Raw genomic sequence first — 19,256 nt, 5'->3', positions numbered from 1 at the left:
TGGAGCCCCCATCTTGTCTCACTAGCCGTCCTGCCCAGTCCCTTGGCTCCTATAAGTCCCCATCCAGGTGCAGGGGGTCTCTCTGGGGTAGGGTTAGCCCCCCCAGTCTGTACCTGGGCTGCAAGGGGCATGGCCAGGGTCTCAGCTGGAACCGATTTGTGGCTTGGAGCAGTGCTGAGTGACAGAGACCTAGGCCTGTTTCTGCTCCACATCCAAAACCCCATTCCCCACCTCTCTACCCCTCCGAGTTGTTAACAGCCAAAAAAGGGGCTGGCCCAGAATCAAGGAGGAATGTCTCCCTTCCTACAGTGCTCCCAGGGACAGCCCCTGCGCCCTACTACCGGGTCACTCTTTTTTCTCCAAGACTCCTGAGTCTTCTGTGATACTCATATGGGGGCTGTCTTCACCTCAGGCACCTTCAGGTGCAGGTGGTTCCTGCCCAACAGGCTCCCCTTCCAGAAGTATTGGTGCTTTAGGTTTGCAAAGAGGTCAATGCCCAAAGGAGGCTGACAGCACCAAGGGTGGGATCCCAGGCATCTGCAGGGGAGCACTGGTGGGTGAGGAGGTACAGACAGGCCCAGTGCTGGCTATTGCAAGCAATGCATAGCCAAAGTTGGCCTCCACCTCTGAGGGCCCCCAGGCTTGCTCCCCACCACCACATCCCTGCTCATCCCCAAGAGGAAAGGAGAAGAGAACTCAACTTTTTGAGGATTTATTGGGCCGGGGGCTGTCCTGTCTTCCAGGCAGGTCCGAGCAGCTCCTGCACCAGGGATGGGCTGGCCGGAGAATCAGTCCTGAGGGTGCCCGCCACTGCACTGCTACATTTCTCCATGTGTCTGCTGCTCCTCCGTCCAGCCATACTGCCATGGGGCCAAGCCACTGGGACTCCTGGGTCCCCAGCTTGCCAAGTGATCTTGGCTGTATTCCTGGCCCTATCTGGGCCTCAGTCTGCTTATCCTCCATGGGAGGATGTTACTTCCTTGTCAAAAGACAGGTCCACTCCCACTCAGTATCACGGATTCCATGGAAGCAAATAGGGTTCAGGTGCCCCCTTTCTGTGAGTTACTGCAGCTGCTGCTCCTTGAGGCCTTTGTCTCTCACTTTCCATTGGGCTCAAATACACTCAGACGCCAGGGCTTCAGACCCCAGAAAGCCAGGCATCCACATCCCCTGGCAAGAGGAGGAAGTTGGACCAGAGCAGGGAGTAGGCCAACTCACAGACCAGGTACCAGGGCAGGATCAGGAGGAGCTGGGCTTCTCCACTGAAGGGTAGAGCTTGCGCAGGCTGGAGTCCAGGAGGAAGTCCACTGATCTGTGGGACAGTGGACAGTGATGAGCAGGTGACCAATGGGTGCTAGTGGGGGAATGGGAGGCAGGAGGTCAGGGCCAGCGAAGGGATTCCTAGATGCAGGACACAGTGCCATTTCTCTATTCAGTTGGGGAAACTGAGGCACAGAGAGGTTAAAAGGCTCACCCTTGGGCCTTTGGGTCAGCTATGTTCCCTCAGAAAAAGACTGCTCCTCCCACTCTATGTTGATCTAGGTTGGCCCATCTTTGGGTCTGTGAGCAGGCACATGACCCACGCCTGGCCAATCAGAAAAGGGAAACTGGCTCAGGACTAGGCACTCAGTCCAGAATAGACCAATGACAGCCTTCCTTGGGATTTTATTTATTTATTTATTTATTTATTTATTTATTTATTTATTTATTGTCAACTATAAGAAGCTTCCTATGGGTCTTGCTAAGCTGGTAGGATGGAAGCTGGGAACTGCTGGAAGCCATCTCTGCTCCCCTGTGGAGAATATGAGTGAAGCCAATAGGGGGTGGTGTCAGAAGACGGACGGAAGGATGGGGAGACCAAGACCCCTAATGACATCATTTGGGTGCCTAGATCCAGCCATGCCTGAAAGCAGCATAACTCTGGACTTTTCAGTTTCATGAAGCAATTAATTCTTATTTTACTTAGCCCAGTTTCAGGTGGGCTCCTGTCACCAAAATCTCCCCAAACCCATCCCCTCCAATGCGCACCTGTTCCTGCCTGCCTCCGGTTGTTTTGTAACACTGGGTTTTCTTTCTAGAACTTACTGGTCCTGTGTCCCATACCCTCAAGGCATCCTCCTTATGTTTACTGCCAAAGTACCTGCCAGGATCATATGACGAGGACACAGACTGTCCTTTCTACGTGAGGAGTCCTGAGTGCCAGCCCTGCCTCTGCTGCTACTGTTGTGTGCAAAGTGGGGACACCATGTCTCTCAGAGCTTATCTCCACCTGTAGAGTGGATGATCCCTGAGGCTGGAAGGGGCACTCACCTGTCAATGGGGTGGATGATGACAGGGATGACCAAAAGCCCCAGTGCAGTGGTAGTCCACTTGCGGATGGACAGAGGCCAGCGGGTGGCAGTGCCCAGGATGTAGAGAGAGGCAGCACACACACGGTTGATAGTGAAGCCTGGGATGGCCACAGAAGCCAGAGCCTGCCACACGAAAGTGTCCACCACAGCCACAGTCACCCTGGTGCTGCGGCCTGCTTCAGGGCTTCGTACCTGTTACGGACAAGAGATACTTCATCCAGCAGGGTAGAGGTGGGAAATGCTGTGGACAAGGGGCATGAGGTTGGACCAGGGGAGGGAAGTGGCCGGTTGGGGGTGTCGGGTTCTGGACTGTACCAATTCAGGGCTGGGGGCAGGATGTAGCACCCTACAAACAGGATGGGGGTATGGACTGCACCAGGCAAGGTTGTAGGGGTTGGACTCTCCCACAAGGGATTTTACCACATGCAAGGCTGGGGACTAAATCACAAGGGAGTGGACTAGGGTCGGGGGTTGAGAGGCAAGCTAACACTCACATCTCCTGCCTTCTTGCCCTTGTCAATGGCATCCGCCAGCACGTAGGAGCTGGATACACCATAGCTCAACCACACCACAGCCGCTGGCACCAGGGAGCGAAATGCCTCTCCCACCTCATTGGCATAGCCTGTTGGAGAGGAGACATTTAATTCCAGGGGTAGGAGTGGGTATGGTTTGCTCCACAAGGGGGCACTAGTCCTAATTCCCAGCCTGCTAAGGAGGAGCTGGGTGACCTTAGGTAAGTGATTTTACTTCTCCGAGCTTTGGATTCCCAGTCTATAAAGAGGCATCCATGAAACCCACCTCCATTCTAGGGCCATTGTGGGAGCGCTGAGTACAGTCACCATTGTCATCACTCACTTGCCTTCCCAGTCTGGGTTCTAGAAGCATGAGCACTAATGGAGAGACTAAGAGCAAGTTCCCTGATGAGGTACTCACCATGTGCCAGGCCTTTCCTGTGCCTTATCTCTTTCTACCCTTTAAACTACCACCCCATGAGAGAGACGCTGCGTTCATTCCTTTATGCTGAGAAAACCGAGAGTCAAACTGAATCGGTATGAGGCCCCATAATCTGACTCTACAGCCAGTAAACCCCCCCACCCCGTTCCTCCTAGCCCGTTTGGAGCTTACACCTGGGAGACTGATCTGTACAGACAGACCCCGAGGGCAGGGGTGGGCCGACCTGAGCTGTGTGACTCTGGGCAAGTCCCTAGCCCTCTCTGAGCCCAGTCTCTGGCCCGGGCAGAATGAGAACTAAGATCCTTCCACCTTCTCCAGGCCCCTGACCAGCGTCTGGCGACCCCTACCTCTCCAGCCACATGGTGAGGGGTCGCCGAGCCCCTCGCGCACCCCCGGCCCCCTCTCACCTAGGTACCGCACCCACGTGTCTCGGAAAATGTCGCGCTCAGCACCCCGCGGGGGCGGCTCGGACATGGCGCTTCCACCTCCGCACCAGCCACTGCAGCCGGTCCTGCGCCGATACCACTTCAGCTTCCACTACCGCTCCAATCTGCCGCGGCAGGACCGGGTGAAGGTCCGGGACTGAAGGACAGGTCGCGCTGTCCCCGCCAGCAGGGAGCGTCTGCAAATTACCCCGCGCACTGAAGCCCCTCTCCCAGGCTTGGGCTTTACAGATTAATTTTCTTCACGTTTTTTCTGGGTTTGAGCGGTTGGCGCAGTCCTTTCCCACGACTGACTGACTGTAGTTTTGAAGCCTAAGAGAAGGGGGTTCAAATGCGGGAAGCTACACTTCCTAATTACACTTCATAGCTGTGTGACCTCAGGCAATAGGCTGTACTTCGCTAAGCCTCATTTTATTAATGTATTAATGTATTAAATGCGGAACACAATGTTCACTCCTCGGACAGTTGCAAGGATTATTTTTAGGTAACCATTTGTTAAGTTTACTGATCAGACCATTGACTAAAGACTCTAGACAGATTACTTTCTTAAAGCCTCCCACCAACCTGGGACCCCCATTTTACAGATGAGGAAATAGAGACCCAAAAAAGATGGGTCACTTTCCAGGTCATACAGCTAAGTGGTGAAGCTGGCATTTGAATCCAGGCCGTGTGGCTCCAGATTCCACGCTCTTAAGTAGAGTTGAGTTAATGAGTCTGGGGAGTGAATGGTGAGCGCCCTGGAGCAGTGGGTATTTGGACTCGAGTGCCTTCCTGGCAGGTGCCGTGTTCATTTATCAAGCTCTGGGTTCTAACTGGATCCATATAACCCTCAGAGCAAGCTTCCTGGGGGCAGGACCTTGAATGAATGAATGAATGAATGAATGAACGAACGAATGAATGAATCAAGGGAAACAAGACTTCAGGGAAATGAGCAGAACAGAATGTGTGGTCTTGGGGGGGTAGTGGTTACTAAGAAACTCTTCCCCAGCTGGACCTCGGTTTACTCATGTGGGCAATGAGTGCACTTCACTAAAGCTCTGAATCCTTTGGATTTTGCCAGCGAAGATGCAGCCATTAAAGGCAGGTAGTCCTGGGTTCAATCCCAGTTGTGCCACCTATTAGCCACGTCAGTAAAATTTATGAGTAGTCAGTATTTACTGAGCACTCACTTGTTAAGGCTCTCTTCTAAGCGCTTTGCACGTAATTTCCTTGAATTTCTGCAACAACCCAGGGCCCTAACGAAGCACAGGGTTGTTGCATGGTACCTAGTATGCGCTCATTGAAGAATTAGCTTTTATTGTCATCAAATAAAGACAGAGAAAATAAAGACCACTGATTCAATATTAAGGGCCCCATTTTCAGCCCTGGCCGTCTCTGTCATCGTTCGGTCGTGTAGGTCAGCCGGTTGGCGGTGACCTCGCAGGAAGCTGGGCTTGGGCCCAAAGGGATCGCCAGCCCCGGAAACATCGGTAATGCTGACGCGGAATTAGGAGACGGTCCCTAGCACCACGTGAGCGTCGTTCGTCCGCTTCCCCCCCCCCCCCCCCCCCCCCCGGGCCCACCTCAGGCGCTGCACGTACTCCCCAGACCCGCACTTAACAGCGCGCAAGAACCCTCCGGCGCGTAACGAGGGACCGAGTGGGGCGGGGCCTCCGCCCTGACCTTGAAGGCGGCCAGTAGCGCGCCCTGGTGCCCTTAACAAAGATGGCGGAAGACAGCAACGGGCTGGGCCAGCCTGGAGGCAAGCTGGCTGTTGGGCCCCAAGGGAAAGCGTGCGCCAGAGGGAAGTAACGGGTGACTTCTGCGCATGCGCCCCCCCTATTGCCGGCTAGGTGCTGCTGAGGCGTAAATTTGCCGTTCTGAGGGAGGGGCAGAGAGGAGCGAGGCGGCGGGCATTGATTTCCACTTCCTGTGCACTGAATGTTGCTTTATTCATTGGTTAATTTTCCTAACAGAGCGTTGTAAACCAAGGTCGGGGTGACCCCTGCCAAACGGTCTGGCTGCTGTCCACGCAGCCCAGCCCCTACTCAGTTTCACCAGACCATCTCCCCACGCTGGGCCGGGGCCTGGGTCTCGGAGGGAAAGCAGTCCCTGCGAGGGCCCAGGCGGGTTCGTTTTCCAGTGTTCGTTTGCAGGGCGTGGTGTTAAGTGCTGTGGTTGCCCCCAGGGTCCGTGCCCTCCAGTCCCTGGTCGCCAAGCGCCCCCTGTTCGTCACTGTGGTTGGAGGGGCTGGGGACCTGTGAGGCCGTTTGTGGCTGCCCCCAGATGCTGGCCCGGGCTTTGGCCCCCTGCCCGGGCAGCCTCCCCGCCAGACACCAGGAACCCAATGCACCAGCCGAATGCCTCCCACAGACATGGGACTGCCAAAGCATTGCTGAGGTCAGTCAGGAAGCGGCCTGGCCAGCACCGTGGGAGACTCAGACTGGGAAATGCACTCACTGAGATCTACTGTTTTGAGCCCACTTGTCATTTTTGTGTGGGGTGCTCAAATGGAGAGTTAACTTGATGAGAGGCCGGCAGCACTGAAAAGGGGGGGGGGTGGAAGCCTCAGGACTCACCCCCACCCCTAACCCATCATGGAGCTGGGATCCCTGGAGGTAATTTCCCTGTGCTTTGTTTACGTTGGAGGACAGTGGCTGGGCACCAAATCTCACTGTCCTGAGAAGCTGAGTCACTGACAATCAGTAATTAAAGAGACAGCCAGTGGGTCCCAAGAATTGCAAAAATCTCAAGGTGGCCTTCCTGTCTACCCCTGAGTGGGAAGATCTACACTGACTCAGACCATCTTCTGAGACCTGGTAGGCAAAGCCAAAAGATCCCAGCCTTGGTGATAGAAAGTTTAGAAGAGTTTTTGACCCCCACCATAACTCTAGCAACCTGCTACCTTGCTATACTCCTCATTATGATCTAGACTTAACATTTTCATTTGGGAACAAGTTCCTCCCCTACAGCTGGCTTCCCCGAAGTGTTAGGTCTCAATCTCTCCCCCCTTTTCTAATTTCTTCCCTGCTGCCATCCCCATCTTCCCCCCCTTTCACTTCCTGTCTCAGCTGTCACTGGACAGGTAAAGTTGGCACAGCTTATAGGATGGTAGATCCTATCATGGTGCCCAGCCCCTGGGACTTCTTAGCAATTTGAGAGGCAAGGGGACCCTCTCCTGCTACTCTCCCTCTTCCTAATTCTGAAATGAAAGTTTCCCAAATCCAGCCCAGCGTCTTTCTTGTAGCCCAGTTTTTTGGGAGGCATCTGGATACTGGGCAAATGACTGCTACAAGGGACAGAAACTGACAGGGAGACACTGAGGGAGCCAGGCCTTCTGTGGGAGGAGGCATTACTTTGGGGTGACTGCCCCCAGCTGTTTCATCTTCTCTTCTGAGGCTTTGTCTGGAAGCAGGACCTCCACAGTGAAACTGACCTTCTTGGCATGAATGAAGCTGTAGGTATTGTCAAACCGCAGGACATCTGAGGGGAGGCAGAAAATCAGACATTCAGGCAATTCTAACAAAGGGCAGCGAGTTTTGTTGACTGAACAAGGCAGTGTGGTCCATAATGAGGATGAAGGTGGCATAAGCAATGGTCCTTCACCTTCTGAAACTTAAATCAAGCTGGGTCGACAAGATATTCACAGAGAGAAAAAAATATATGAGACGGAACATGCCGAGCGCCAGATGAGTGAGAGAGACAACCATATCTGTTAACAGCTTGGAAGGAGAGGGCCCTATTGACTGAAATCATGTAAAAAGGCTTTTCAGGGGTGTTAGAACTTGAACTGGGCCTTGAAATGGCATAGCAGAATTAGTAGCAGCAGTAGTTGTCAAAATAATAATAGTTATGGGAAAATGCCTACTTATGTGTCTCAGCCCTGGCTTGGTAATCTATATATACTACTAGACTATTGCTCCAAGTAACAATGAATTCAGTATTAATCCTGCTTTATAGGGTATAAAAAGGAGGTCACTGTGTCACATGGTGAGGTGATAGAGCTGCAATTTCCCTCTGGTCTGCATTGTTGCCTGCCTTGGGCCCTGGAAAAAGACGAGCCCTGTTCAGTTTCTGGCCAAGGTAAAAAATACACAGAATTTTTGAACCAGGAATTCATCCCAGTGAATTTGTCCCAAATAAATGGACAAAGATGCTCATTTCGCCCCTGTTTGTAATCATAAATGATTAGGAAAACTCAAAGTGGGCATGCAGTTGGCAGAGAAGGCTTTGAAGCCTTGGCCGAAGAACAGACTGCTTTTAATCTAACCCCTTTTTTTTTTTTTTTTTTTTTTTTTGTTGAGAAGTTGTTCCATTTCAGTCAAGTACCCCTTCAAGAGAACAGAGTGTGAGAACAAAAACACTCACTCTGCCCTTTCCCTATCCAGGACTTCTCTCGCTTTTCCCAGCAAAAATAAAAATTTAGAACAAGCCCCCCCCCCCCGCAAAAAAGTATATTTAATCCTGAGAATTAACCTCTCCTCTTTCCTGCCCCTAAATAAAATACATAGTTTAGACCTTGAGTAGACACTCCACCCACACTTTTTTCACGGTATGAAGGAAGTATTACTCATTGATTTTCTCTCTGCACCAGAGGTTTTTCAGAACCAGTAGTCCCTCCGGAAAGAGAGACACTGCCTCACTGTCCTGGACAACAGAGCCCTAGCAACTAGAATCAGTCATGCTAGAGGAAAGGTCTGAGCTCCTTGGACCAAGCACCAGGATCAAGATGGCTCTGCCTTGTATGATATTTTGCTCTCAGAAACAAGGAAGAGGCTGTTCTAAGGCCCAGGCCCAAGGGAAGTGGAGTTCATGAACTACATGGTTCATTTTGACACTAATCATGTACTCACAGGCCTGTAGGGCCCTCAGAGATCCTTCCAGGCTAGGGCTCCTCAACCTTTGTTGGGGAACTGGCCCCTTGAGAATCTGATGAAATCATACAACTTCAGATCCCCTGGACCCCATCATGGACCCTTGGGGGCAGGGGGTCCCAATGGGAAAGGCACCATTCTGAAGAGTCTCAGCACATGGGTGTAATCATGCCCTCTCATTTATGTATGGAAACAAATATATATTCTAAATTAACTTCCTTTTATTTCTCCCAGTGGGAGATTATATTGCTTTTTAAATCATGTGTTTAGATGGGTTATATTATCCATGAATTTCATTTGAGAATAGAAAAGGGGATGTTAGACACTCTATGTTATAAAAGGGAGGTGGTTTGGTCTTTTAAGATTCACAGTCACATCTATGGGGAGTCCACAAACCCCAGATTAAGACCTCCTGCTCTAGGGGAGCCTGGCTGGCTCAGTTGGTAGAGCATGTGACTCTTAATCTCAGGGATGTGAGTTCAAGCCCCACGTTGGGCATGGAACCTACTTAAAAAATTAAAAAAAAAAAGACCTCCTGCTCTAGCCCACTCCCCTCATTTTAAGAAGGAAAGCAAAAGCTGGGGCGCCTGGGTGGCTTAGTTAAGCAGCCAACTCTTGACTTTGGCACACAGGTCATGATCTCACAGTTCGTGGGATCGAGCCCCACATGGGGCTCTGTGCTGACACTGCAGAGCCTGCTCGGGATTCTCTCTCTCCCTCTCTCTGCTCCACCCCTGCTCATCCTCTCAAAATAAACAAATAAACTTAGAAGGAGGAGGAGGGGGAGGGGAGGGGGAAGAGGAGGAAAGCAAAAACTACTTAGAGACACCTGCCCAAAACACTTGGAGAGTTGGTGGCACAGGGGGACTCAGAAACCAAGCCTCCTGGAGCCTGGCTAGACTCTCTTCTCCCCAAGACTCTCTTCTCCCCAAGACTCTCTTCTCCCCAACACTGCCTGGAAGTACTGTTGAACCTTCATCTAGTCTTTTAGGTCTTCTAGACCATGTTAAGTACTCCTGGCAGACAAAGTCTGTATCTTTTCTTCTGAATCTTCTTTCCAAGTATTCTAAACTCAAGCCCTCAGGAAATTTTAGTTGAGAAAAAAAATAAGTGAAATCAATTCAGACTTTGTTTCTCCTTCTCAGCCATTAAGTACACTTGGGCAAGGACCCGTGTGGCCTGGGGAGGATTAATGTGTTCTTACCACTGGAGGCTGGCACAGAGTTTTAATTTCTCCACTGAGCGATTATGTTCCACTTTGCAGGGGGTCACCTGGCTCTCCAAGGGCACTGCCCTCCCACAGGTAAGTTTGTAACCTAATACTGCATTCTCTCTGGGCTCAGGTCTAACCTGAGCCACGGCTCCAGACAACAGCTGATCCCACCTCATTGTCTTTACACCTGGGAGGTGGATGCCCTGACCTGCCTCTAATCCTCCTTGGAATGGACAAGAAGCAGCAGTCAAGGCCCCACAGGCCGATAAACGTTCCATCTGGGAATGTATCCAAGAAGAGCTAAAATATATTTGGGATTTGCAAACCTAAGCCTGGTTATGTTATAAGGTTCCTGGTCCTCTCTCAGGCTGTGTCCTTCCGGTACTATAATTGGTAATGAGCACTGCTGGAAAATGGGTGGGGCACTGCTGTTGGCTGCATGAATTTGGGTAAATTACTTCCCTGGTCTGGGACTCCACTCTCTGTTCTGTAACATCAGGGCAGACCTGATCATCTCTAAGATAGCTATGGCCTAGAGATCTGGACCAGGACTCTAGGATTGCCTCATGTCCTCTGTCTTTTGGTGTTCATATAAGCTACTTTGTGGGAGAGGTGACATCCCTTCTCTATACCTCAGCTTCCCCGTCCATTAAAAAAAATTCAAGTTGGGGCACCAGGATGGCTTAGTTGATTAAGCGTCCAACTCTTGGTTTTGGCTCAGGGCATGATCTCATGGTTTGTAAGATTGAGCTCTGCATCAGGCTCTGCACTGACAGCATGGAGTCTACTTAGGATTCTCCTCTCTCTCTCTCTCTCTCTCTCTCTGCCCCTCCCTGGCTTGCTCGCTCTTTCTTTCTCTCTCTCAAGATAAATAAAGTTAAAAAAATATTTTAAAAAATTCAAGCTTGGGGCACCTGGGTGGCTTAGTCAGTTAAGCATCTGACTTCGGCTCAGGTCATGATCTCATGGTTCCTGAGTTTGAGCCCCACATCTGGCTCTGTACTGACAGCTCAGAGCCTGGAGCCTGCTTTGTATTCTGTGTCTCCCTCTTTCTCTGCCCCTCCCCCACTTGTTTTCTCTCTCTCCCTCTCTCTCTCAAAAATAAATAAAACATTTTTACAAACTTTTTTAAAAAAATTGAAGCTTATATACAAAATACTTTATGCTCTGTGGACAATAGTATCTGGGGTGGTGTGCTAGGACTTGTTCTTACTGAAGCATGTAGTAATATGCCTTCTCCTCCAAGGACCTAGCTGCTTGCTCACTAACAAGAATACTCCTCCTCTGTGGGGAGCCATACCACAGAGCATCTGAGGAAGGGGCTGTAGAGACTGAACATTGCCTGGCATGTGGGGAAGTACACGGCATCTGAGATCGGGATGATGTTGTGAGGCATCTGGGGGCTAGCTCAGATCTCCTGGTGATGCTGCCCTAGAAATGGGGCACAGGGCTTCTCCCGTCTCCAACACCATCTCCAGGATGGCCCTTCTCCCTGCCAGGTCTTGCCCTAATAGTAATAATGGTGACTACAGTGTGTTAAGTGCTTGCTGTATGCCAAGCATTATGCTAAGTGCTGCACAGACCTATCCCCATGAGGTAGAGAGTTTGATCCCCAGTTAGCAATCAGGAAACCAAAGCCTGGGGAGGCTGTCACTTGCCTAAGGACTAGTCTATAGTCAAGTCCAAGTGGCTTAATGATAAAGCCCTTGCTCTCATTGACTTTCCATGCCTGGCCCATTGGCTCTAATAGAAAGGAAACTGGAGACTGGAAGGGAAGTGTGTGTGTGTCTGTGTGTGTGTGTGTAGTTTTTCTACTTATAAATGTAGTACATGGTCATCGTAAAATAACTATTTGCAGAACTCATGTAAAAAAATTAAAGCCCTCTATAAGCTTCTTACCATCTCAGAGATAACCACTATTCCCCAGAATTATTTTTAATATACATGTTTTTAAAAAAAGCAGAGTGTATACCATATGCTATGCTTCACTCTTTGTTTTTTTAAAACATGTACCAGACATCTTATGTGTCAATTTATTCCCTCTAATGTGTATATTGTGTTCCATATACGTGTATGCATGGACCATAATTCATTTAACGAGATCTTATTAAGGCCATTTAGTTTATTGCCAGTTTCCCAGACTGCTAGGAACATCCCTGTACCTATATCCTTGTGTCTTTGTATAAACATTCCTGTAGACTAAATTTCCAGAATTAGAATTGCTAAAAGGGAATTTTAATAGATACTACAAAGTTGAGTGAGGTCAAACACTTTTTCAAATGCCTGTTTGCCATTCTTATTCCTCTTGCCCAAACTTCCTATTCATGGTCTGTGCCCATTTTTTTTGATCAAGGTGGAGATAAATGAAGCTCAGAGGGATCAAGACTGGGCTTTTCAGCATTGCTCACCCGGGGATCCCTGCACCCACCCAGGCAAGTTCTGCCTCTCTGATGTCTGGGGAGAGGAACATCCCCAAGAAATGTCTGATGACAGTCATAGATCCAGTTAGTCTTGAACCAGATAGCAAATATTCTGAACCTTGTGATCACCTAGCACCATGACTCATCTCTACCTGGGAGTATTTGGTCAGAGTCCCACCCTGCTGCTAACCAGGAGGGTCACCTGGTCATTGTACCTGTCCAAGCCTAGGTTTCCTTATCTATGTCAGGAGAGGGTTGATCTGATGGAGCCCTGTGTCTAGTTCTAACAGTCTGAGAGCATAAACCCATGGAGAAAGAGGGACCTCACAGGCAGACAGCTAGGGCAGGGGCTCTAAGCCAAGACTTACAGATGCCAGGATCGCTGCAGGTGAGGGTCCCATCCTCAGGGACCAGGTGGGCATTGTACCTCTGGTTGGAAAGCACCTCCGTCATCTCCCCTGCCCGCTGCCGCTCCCCCATTTTGGTCTTCAGGAAAATCCCAAAACCGATGTCTGAACCATCTGATATGAACTGCCACCTGCAGGAGACATCCACCCATTGAGACGTGATTCCGTCCATGTGTGCACTCTCTGGGGTCCTGCCCTCAGGGCTTCTCCCAGCCCGGCCCACCCACTGGCTCAAAGGCACAGGCTGCCTCCTAGGGTCCAGAGCACTACCTGAGGACACAGCCAGGGAAGAGGATCTCATACTCCACTTGGTGGGAGGAGCCACGAGAAATCTGCACACTGTGCTCATACTGCTGTTTCACTTGATCTCGCACATAATACTTCTTCGGAATGTCACCCCCGTAGTTAATCTAGAAGCAGAACACAGAATGAACTGGAATGGGCATTTGAGCCAGGCTTCCCGGGCGATCCCCTAGCCCTATGGGCTACGCGGTGGGGGGCATGCAGTCCCCTACCTTGGATTTGCACTTGGGGTCTCCATCAGAATCAGTCATGGTACCCCCATACTCCATAGGCAGCTGGTCAGGGCTTATATATTTCAGCAAAACCTCCTTCCAGTTTGCTGGGCAGTAGAGGGAAGGAAGGAGAAAAAAAGGGTCACCACTAGGCAAGATTTCCTCACGGCCCTGGTGGTCAACACAAAAGAGGCAGGAAAAACCCTGTCTGCCCCAGGACGCAAAACACAGGCATTAGGAGTACACAGTATACACACAGATCTGCAGGGGATTCAGGAGGAACCATCACCCAGAGGATTGCCCTGCCCTGAACTAAGAATCAGAACACCTTGAGTCGTGTGTCCCCTGCCTCTGGCCAGTTGAACAACCTTGGGCATTGCTTCACTCTGAGCCTGATTCCTCCCACTTTGCAAGGCTTCAGTGGGGGGTGAAGTGAACTAAGTACTTGAGAAGATGCCATAAACTGTTAAGTGCCCTACGCACATCAGAATATATTATCACTCCTTGGAAGATGATACAAATACCTGCAGTGCAGGCAGAGGGAACAAAGAAAGGGAAGGACATCCCACGTAGAGGGAACAGCATATGCATCAAGCAGGAGGGCCTGAATCAACATAATCTGTCCTGGGTAGACTGAATTCCAGGAGGGCACAACCCTGTGTCTCATCCCCTACTTTCATCTATACGAATCATGCTCAGTCGTGAGTTACTGAATGCACCACTATAGAGTGGCCCTTGAAATGGGTTCCCTTGGCTTTACCCCAGCCACGACTTTACTTCTGCTGTTTTTCAGGCTATCTAAGCTGCCAGTGACTCGCCCCCCCCCCTTTTTTTTTTGTAAATAACCAAGCCCTTTCCTGACTCGGAGAGTTTGATTCTAGTGCAACCAATGCTGAGAACCAAATTCCTAACCTATTATCAGCCAAGTACAATATTTTGATGCTGGAAACCTTTCCATGCTGACTATATAGACCATAAATAGGCAGCAGCTCCAAGTCATGGGGTACAACCCAGTATCCTCTGCTGTTGGTACTGGCTGGAAGCCCACAGAAACTGTCCAGAATCTCCCAACCCTCTGATTTCTAGGGTCCCGGGACCATGCAACTCCTGCGACACAGCGTCTGTGGTTTGGGGAGTGATTTAATCTGTGCTTCTAAGCCTCACTGACCAACCCAAAATGAATGTCTTCCCTCCTCTGCTGAAGATCCTGTATCTTCCGAGACTGAGATGGGTTTGGTTGAAAGGGTTTCAGGTGTGGGTGGGAGAACAGACGGCACCTTCTCTACAGCTCTGCTGCCAGGAAACCCAACCACCACATGCTCATGGTGGGTGGTAGCAGCAGAAAAGCCAAGAATCATCAGAGCCTTTTGCTCAGATTTTGTATGTCTTCCCCCAGTTCAGCTGGAGAGTTGGAATAAGGCCAAAAAGAACTTCCCATCTTACAGAGAGAGTAACTGAGGCAACAAGAAGCAGAACTTGTTGCTGTCAGAGTCAGGACCAAATCCCAGAAGTCCTGTACTTCTAGAATGCTCCACGCTGCTCCCGGGGCTCATTAATATGCACTGGGAAGATTTCCACTTTCAAATTTTTTTTTTCAACGTTTATTTATTTTTTGGGACAGAGAGAGACAGAGCATGAACAGGGGAGGGGCAGAGAGAGGGAGACACAGAATCGGAAACAGACTCCAGGCTCCGAGCCATCAGCCCAGAGCCCGACGCGGGGCTCGAACTCACGGACCGCGAGATCGTGACCTGGCTGAAGTCGGACGCTTAACCGACTGCGCCACCCAGGCGCCCCAAGATTTCCACTTTCAATGTGTTGCCTAATGGTGAACATTCAGAAACGTTCAGAATCTGTATTACCTACCCCTAAGTTCAACTCCACGGGTGACATCGAGTCTGCCAGGAGCCAGTCCCAATCTACCTCTGTGGTCTTTTCTTCCCACCAACTTCACCTAATGTTCTGGTAAAACTCAGCTCCTCTCTGTCCGTGGCTGGCTTGATTCCTATGCGTCTCTTGCTCCAGCTTCCCTCTTGTGCCCTGATGTTCTCCCAGCTCCCCAGCACATCCAATCCCTGCCGGGTGTGGTCCTGCCAACCTCATCAATCACTCTTCATTCTCCCTGGTGGGCTCCTCTGGCTCTGCCTGCCCTTGAGCTTGGACAGTCCCCAGGGCTGAGCCTCCACTCTTCTGTGGGCATCCTTTATCTACTCACAAGGTTTTAGTTGCTGCCTATATTCGATAACTCCCAAATTTCCAAACTGGAGTTCTCTCCTCAGCTTCAGGCTCAAGTAACCCCAACATCTGTGTATCTCAGAGATTCCCCAAACTCAACATCAAGCTTATTCTTCCAGTTGTGTTCTCTAGCTGAACGAATTGTACCAGAATGATTGTGATATTCAGTCATTCATGCCAGACACCAGAAAGTCATTTCTAGATTTCTCTTCCTTCCTCTATCCAGTCGACTGAGTTCTGCTGTTTCACTTCCTAAGTAAGTCTCTAGTCCATCCTCTTCTCTCCATCCCTACTGCCACCTCCCCAGCTCAGGTTTGCAACACCTCTTGCATGGACTGTGGCCACACTGCAAATTGGTACCTGTGCTTTGCAAGCTTGCCAGTAAAATGTGTCTCCATTTGAAATCTGATCCTGGTTGGGGTGCCTGGTGGTGCAGTCGGTTAAGCATCTGACTCTTGATCTCAGCTCCGGTCACGATTTCACATTATGTGAATTTGAGCCCTACGTCGGGCTCTGTGCTGATAGCATGGAAGCTGCTTGGGATTCTGTCTCTCCTTCCCTCTGCCCCTCCCCAGCTTGTGCTCTCTCTCACTCTCTATCAAAATAAATAAACTTAAAAAATTAAAAAACAAAGTAAAAATCTGATCCTGGTTAAGAAGATGGGGTACACATATACAATTCTACTTTGAATACTACTACATTGAATACTACTCAATGATGAAAAAGAATGAAATCTTGCCATTTGCAACAACGTGGATGGAACTGGAGGCTATTATGCTAAGCGAAATAAGTCAGAGAAAGAAATATATTATTTGACTCATATGAGAAACTTAACAGATGATCATAGGGGAAGGGTATGAAAAATAAGATAAAAACAGAGAGGGAGGCAAACCATAAGAGACTCTTAAATACAGAGAACAAACTAAGGGTTGATGGGGGTGGAGGGGTGGGGGAAAATGCGTGAGGGGCATTAAGGAGGGCACTTGTTGGGATGAGCACTGGGTGTTATGTGTAAATGATGAATCACTGGAATCTACTCCTGAAGCCAAGACCACTGTATGTTAGCTAACTTGAGCATAAATTTTAAAAAATAATAAGGGGCGGCACCTGGGTGGCTCAGTCAGTTAGGCGTCCAACTTCAGCCCGGGTCACGATCTCACGGCTCGTGAATTCGGGCCCCACATCGGGCTCTGTGCTGACAGCTCAGAGCCTGGAGCCTGCCTCAGATTCTGTGTCTCCATCTCTCTCTCTGCCCCTCCCCCACTCACTCTGTGTCTCAAAATAAATAAATACATTATAAATAAATAAATAAATAAATAAATAAATAAATAAATAAATAAATAAAAACATTAAAAATAAATAAAATATATAAAAACAAATAAAACAAAATAAATAAAAACATTAAAAACATTTTTTTTAATAATAAAATAGGGGCGCCTGGGTGGCTCAGTCGGTTAAGTGTCCGACTTCAGCTCAGGTCATGATCTCACAGTTTGTGGGTTTGAGCCCTGCGTCGGGCTCTGTGAGCCTGGAGCCTGCTTCAGATTCTGTATCTCCCTCTCTCTCTGCCCCTTCCCTGCTTGCACTCTGTCGATGTGTCTCTCAAAAATAAATAAACATTAAAAATAATAATAAAATGGCTAGAAAGTTAATTAATTAATTTCAGAATCTGATGCCAGTACCTTCCCTGCTCAGAATCTTCCGTGGTTCCCAGTGACCTATAGAGTCATGTCCAGGCTTCTCGGCATGGTGCCCTGGATTCTCTGTGCCCTGGCTCTCAGCCCCTCTCCAGTGTGGCCCCTCTCTTGTCACACCCTGCTGTGCTCTCTACAATTGCCTAAACCACGGTGTGTAAGGTCTTTCCTCAGTGCTGTTCTTTCTGCCCAACAGGTTCCTGCCTGGCATCATCTTGCTGCCTCTTAACTCATTCTGTAGCACTCAGGTGAGGTAGGCATCTGCTCCTTCCTGGGTCAGGAGAAGGTGAGTGTCCCTGCTCAGTGTCCCCACCCACTTGCTTTCTCTCTTTTACATGTAATGTGTTGTCTGCATCTCCCTTCCCCAAGAGGGCCTGGAGCTCTTCAAGGGATTCTATCTTACTCATCTTTGTCACCTAATCCAGGGGGCCTGGCACACAGTAGGTGCTCATCAAAGGAAGCAACTCCTAGTTGCCCCTAACTGAAAGCAACCTCTGCTCCTGTTTCCTCCATGCACCTTCTCTCTGCTGTTTCTAGTACCTTTTCTAGCTTGTATCATCGCTTTCTCTCTAAAGGTCTTCTGTCTTCTATTACCCTGTAAGCTCCTTAAGGGCAAGACTGGTATTTTGTTCATCTTTGCATCTACAGTGCTAAGCTCAGTACTTTCTTCTAGAGTGTCTGAGTGAAAGAGCTCTTTTTAAAACAGAAAGGCAGACCCTAGCCCGGCCCCTATTTGCTCCTGGGTCTCTCTGCTACCAAACCAGCAAAGGAAGCCTTCACCTTAGATACATCTAAAGCTGTCCCCAATTTGGCCCACAGAGCATCCAGTGGCATTGAGAAGAGTCTGGGCTACTCACCCCCCAGGACCATGATCTTCTTGCGAGTGTCCTCACTCAGGAAGGGCTTGATGAGGTTATAGGCCACAGGAAACAGCTTGGGGGCTGGAACAGAGACCAGGCAATGTGAGACCGGGAGCAAGGCTCACTTTGTCCCTAACAGTGTCCTCCACAGTCCCTTGTGTCAGGCCACAGGCTCCCCAGTGCTGTGGAGCCCACACAGCCCAAGGTGTGAGGCTTGGCACAGGCACCTCTTTGACATCCAGCTTTCCTATCTAGAAAGTGGGTATTGCCTTCCTATCTCACCCGTCTGGCTGGCTCCAAGGAGGTAATAAATCCTAAAAGCTTTGTGAATTGTAACCCAGTCTGCATATGTCAGGGGTCCCCAGATCCCCTCCTCTGGCTCACCCATTCTACTCCCCTGGACCTGTCCCAGTAACATTTTGGGCCCCTCTTTCCCATTTGACTTCATCACAGATAGTTCCCAACTTACCTTTATTTTTTTTTTAATTGTTTTTTCAACATTTATTTATTTTTGAGAGACAGAGAAAGACAAAGCATGAGGAGGGGAGGGGCAGAGAGACCGGGAGACTCAGAATCTGAAGCAGGCTCCAGGCTCTGAGCTGTCAGCACAGAGACTGACACAGGGCTTGAACCCACAAACCATGAGATCATGACCCGGGCTGAAGTCAGGCACTTAACTGACTGAGCCACCCAGGCGCCCCTCAACTTACCTTTAACAACAAAAAGACGCTTCAGTGTCTCAGGATAGTTTTCCTCAAACATGCAGAGAAACTGTGGAAACAAATCACGGAGTCCAGAGGGCCCAGACCTCTGTACCAGGGAGGCAGGAGGGAGGCAGGCCCCGCCTCCTTCAGGCTAAACTCCGCCCCCATTACCTCACCCACAGAGCATCCTAGCAGAGGGGCTCACTCCTACTTTTTCTCCTCCTCACAGCCCCCTCCCAGCCCTGCTCCTCACCTCTCCATAGGCCTCCACCGCAGGCTTCCAGAGATGCTTGAGGCCAAGACCCTCGCAGTCATAAATCAGGGTGACTGTCTCCACCTTCTTCCCCATCTGCAGAGGACAGAGGAGCAGAGTCACATCTTGCTGATTTGGTCATGGGCCCAGATCTGGACAGGGCCATACCAAGGGCCTTCCATGTTGAAATAATCACCCCCAGGCCAGAATTGTGGCCTAGGCTAGTCACTCTTCCTGCCTCGGTGTCCCTGTTCTTGTCCAGTAAACAACTGGGTGGATCTAGATTCTCTCTGAGGTCCCTTCTGTTCTGCAGTTTGACCTCGTGGCCCCCCCTTCCTCTGTGTGCAGCACCTG

The 19,256-nt window shown here is 49.9% G+C and overlaps 2 protein-coding genes and 1 non-coding gene across 7 annotated transcripts in view; 1 reads left to right on the top strand and 2 right to left on the bottom strand.

Moving 5' to 3' along the window:
- SEC14L2 (SEC14 like lipid binding 2) overlaps positions 1-19,256 on the bottom strand; it is a 28,348-nt gene that overhangs the window by 670 nt on the left and 8,422 nt on the right. For 4 of the 5 annotated variants that reach the window (XM_030336633.1, XM_030336635.1, XM_030336636.1 and 1 more), the window contains exons 6-12: positions 18,903-18,998; positions 18,656-18,716; positions 17,943-18,026; positions 13,157-13,263; positions 12,912-13,051; positions 12,603-12,772; positions 5,661-7,210 (exon numbers count right to left, since the gene is read on the bottom strand). In XM_030336633.1, coding sequence (XP_030192493.1) covers positions 7,080-7,210; positions 12,603-12,772; positions 12,912-13,051; positions 13,157-13,263; positions 17,943-18,026; positions 18,656-18,716; positions 18,903-18,998 — 789 coding nt within the window. In that variant the 3' untranslated portion in view covers positions 5,661-7,079. Of the gene's footprint in view, positions 1-5,660; positions 7,211-12,602; positions 12,773-12,911; positions 13,052-13,156; positions 13,264-17,942; positions 18,027-18,655; positions 18,717-18,902; positions 18,999-19,256 lie in introns of those variants that run through there. The other variant, XR_003973273.1, reaches the window with a different exon arrangement.
- On the bottom strand, positions 1,113-4,121 carry MTFP1 (mitochondrial fission process 1). Its single transcript, XM_030336638.2, has 4 exons — positions 3,713-4,121; positions 2,846-2,973; positions 2,311-2,543; positions 1,113-1,312 (listed from the first exon to the last, which is right to left on the bottom strand). The coding sequence occupies exons 1-4, from the start codon at positions 3,777-3,779 to the stop codon at positions 1,240-1,242; spliced, it is 501 nt and encodes a 166-aa protein (XP_030192498.1). The 5' UTR covers positions 3,780-4,121; the 3' UTR covers positions 1,113-1,239.
- Positions 9,027-9,099, top strand: TRNAK-CUU. Its single transcript has one exon. It is a non-coding gene; the product is annotated as a tRNA-Lys (tRNA).

Source organism: Lynx canadensis, chromosome D3 (assembly GCF_007474595.2).
Source record: "Lynx canadensis isolate LIC74 chromosome D3, mLynCan4.pri.v2, whole genome shotgun sequence".
NCBI classification, from domain to species: domain Eukaryota; kingdom Metazoa; phylum Chordata; class Mammalia; order Carnivora; family Felidae; genus Lynx; species Lynx canadensis.
This window is presented reverse-complemented; position numbering and strand designations above follow the sequence as displayed.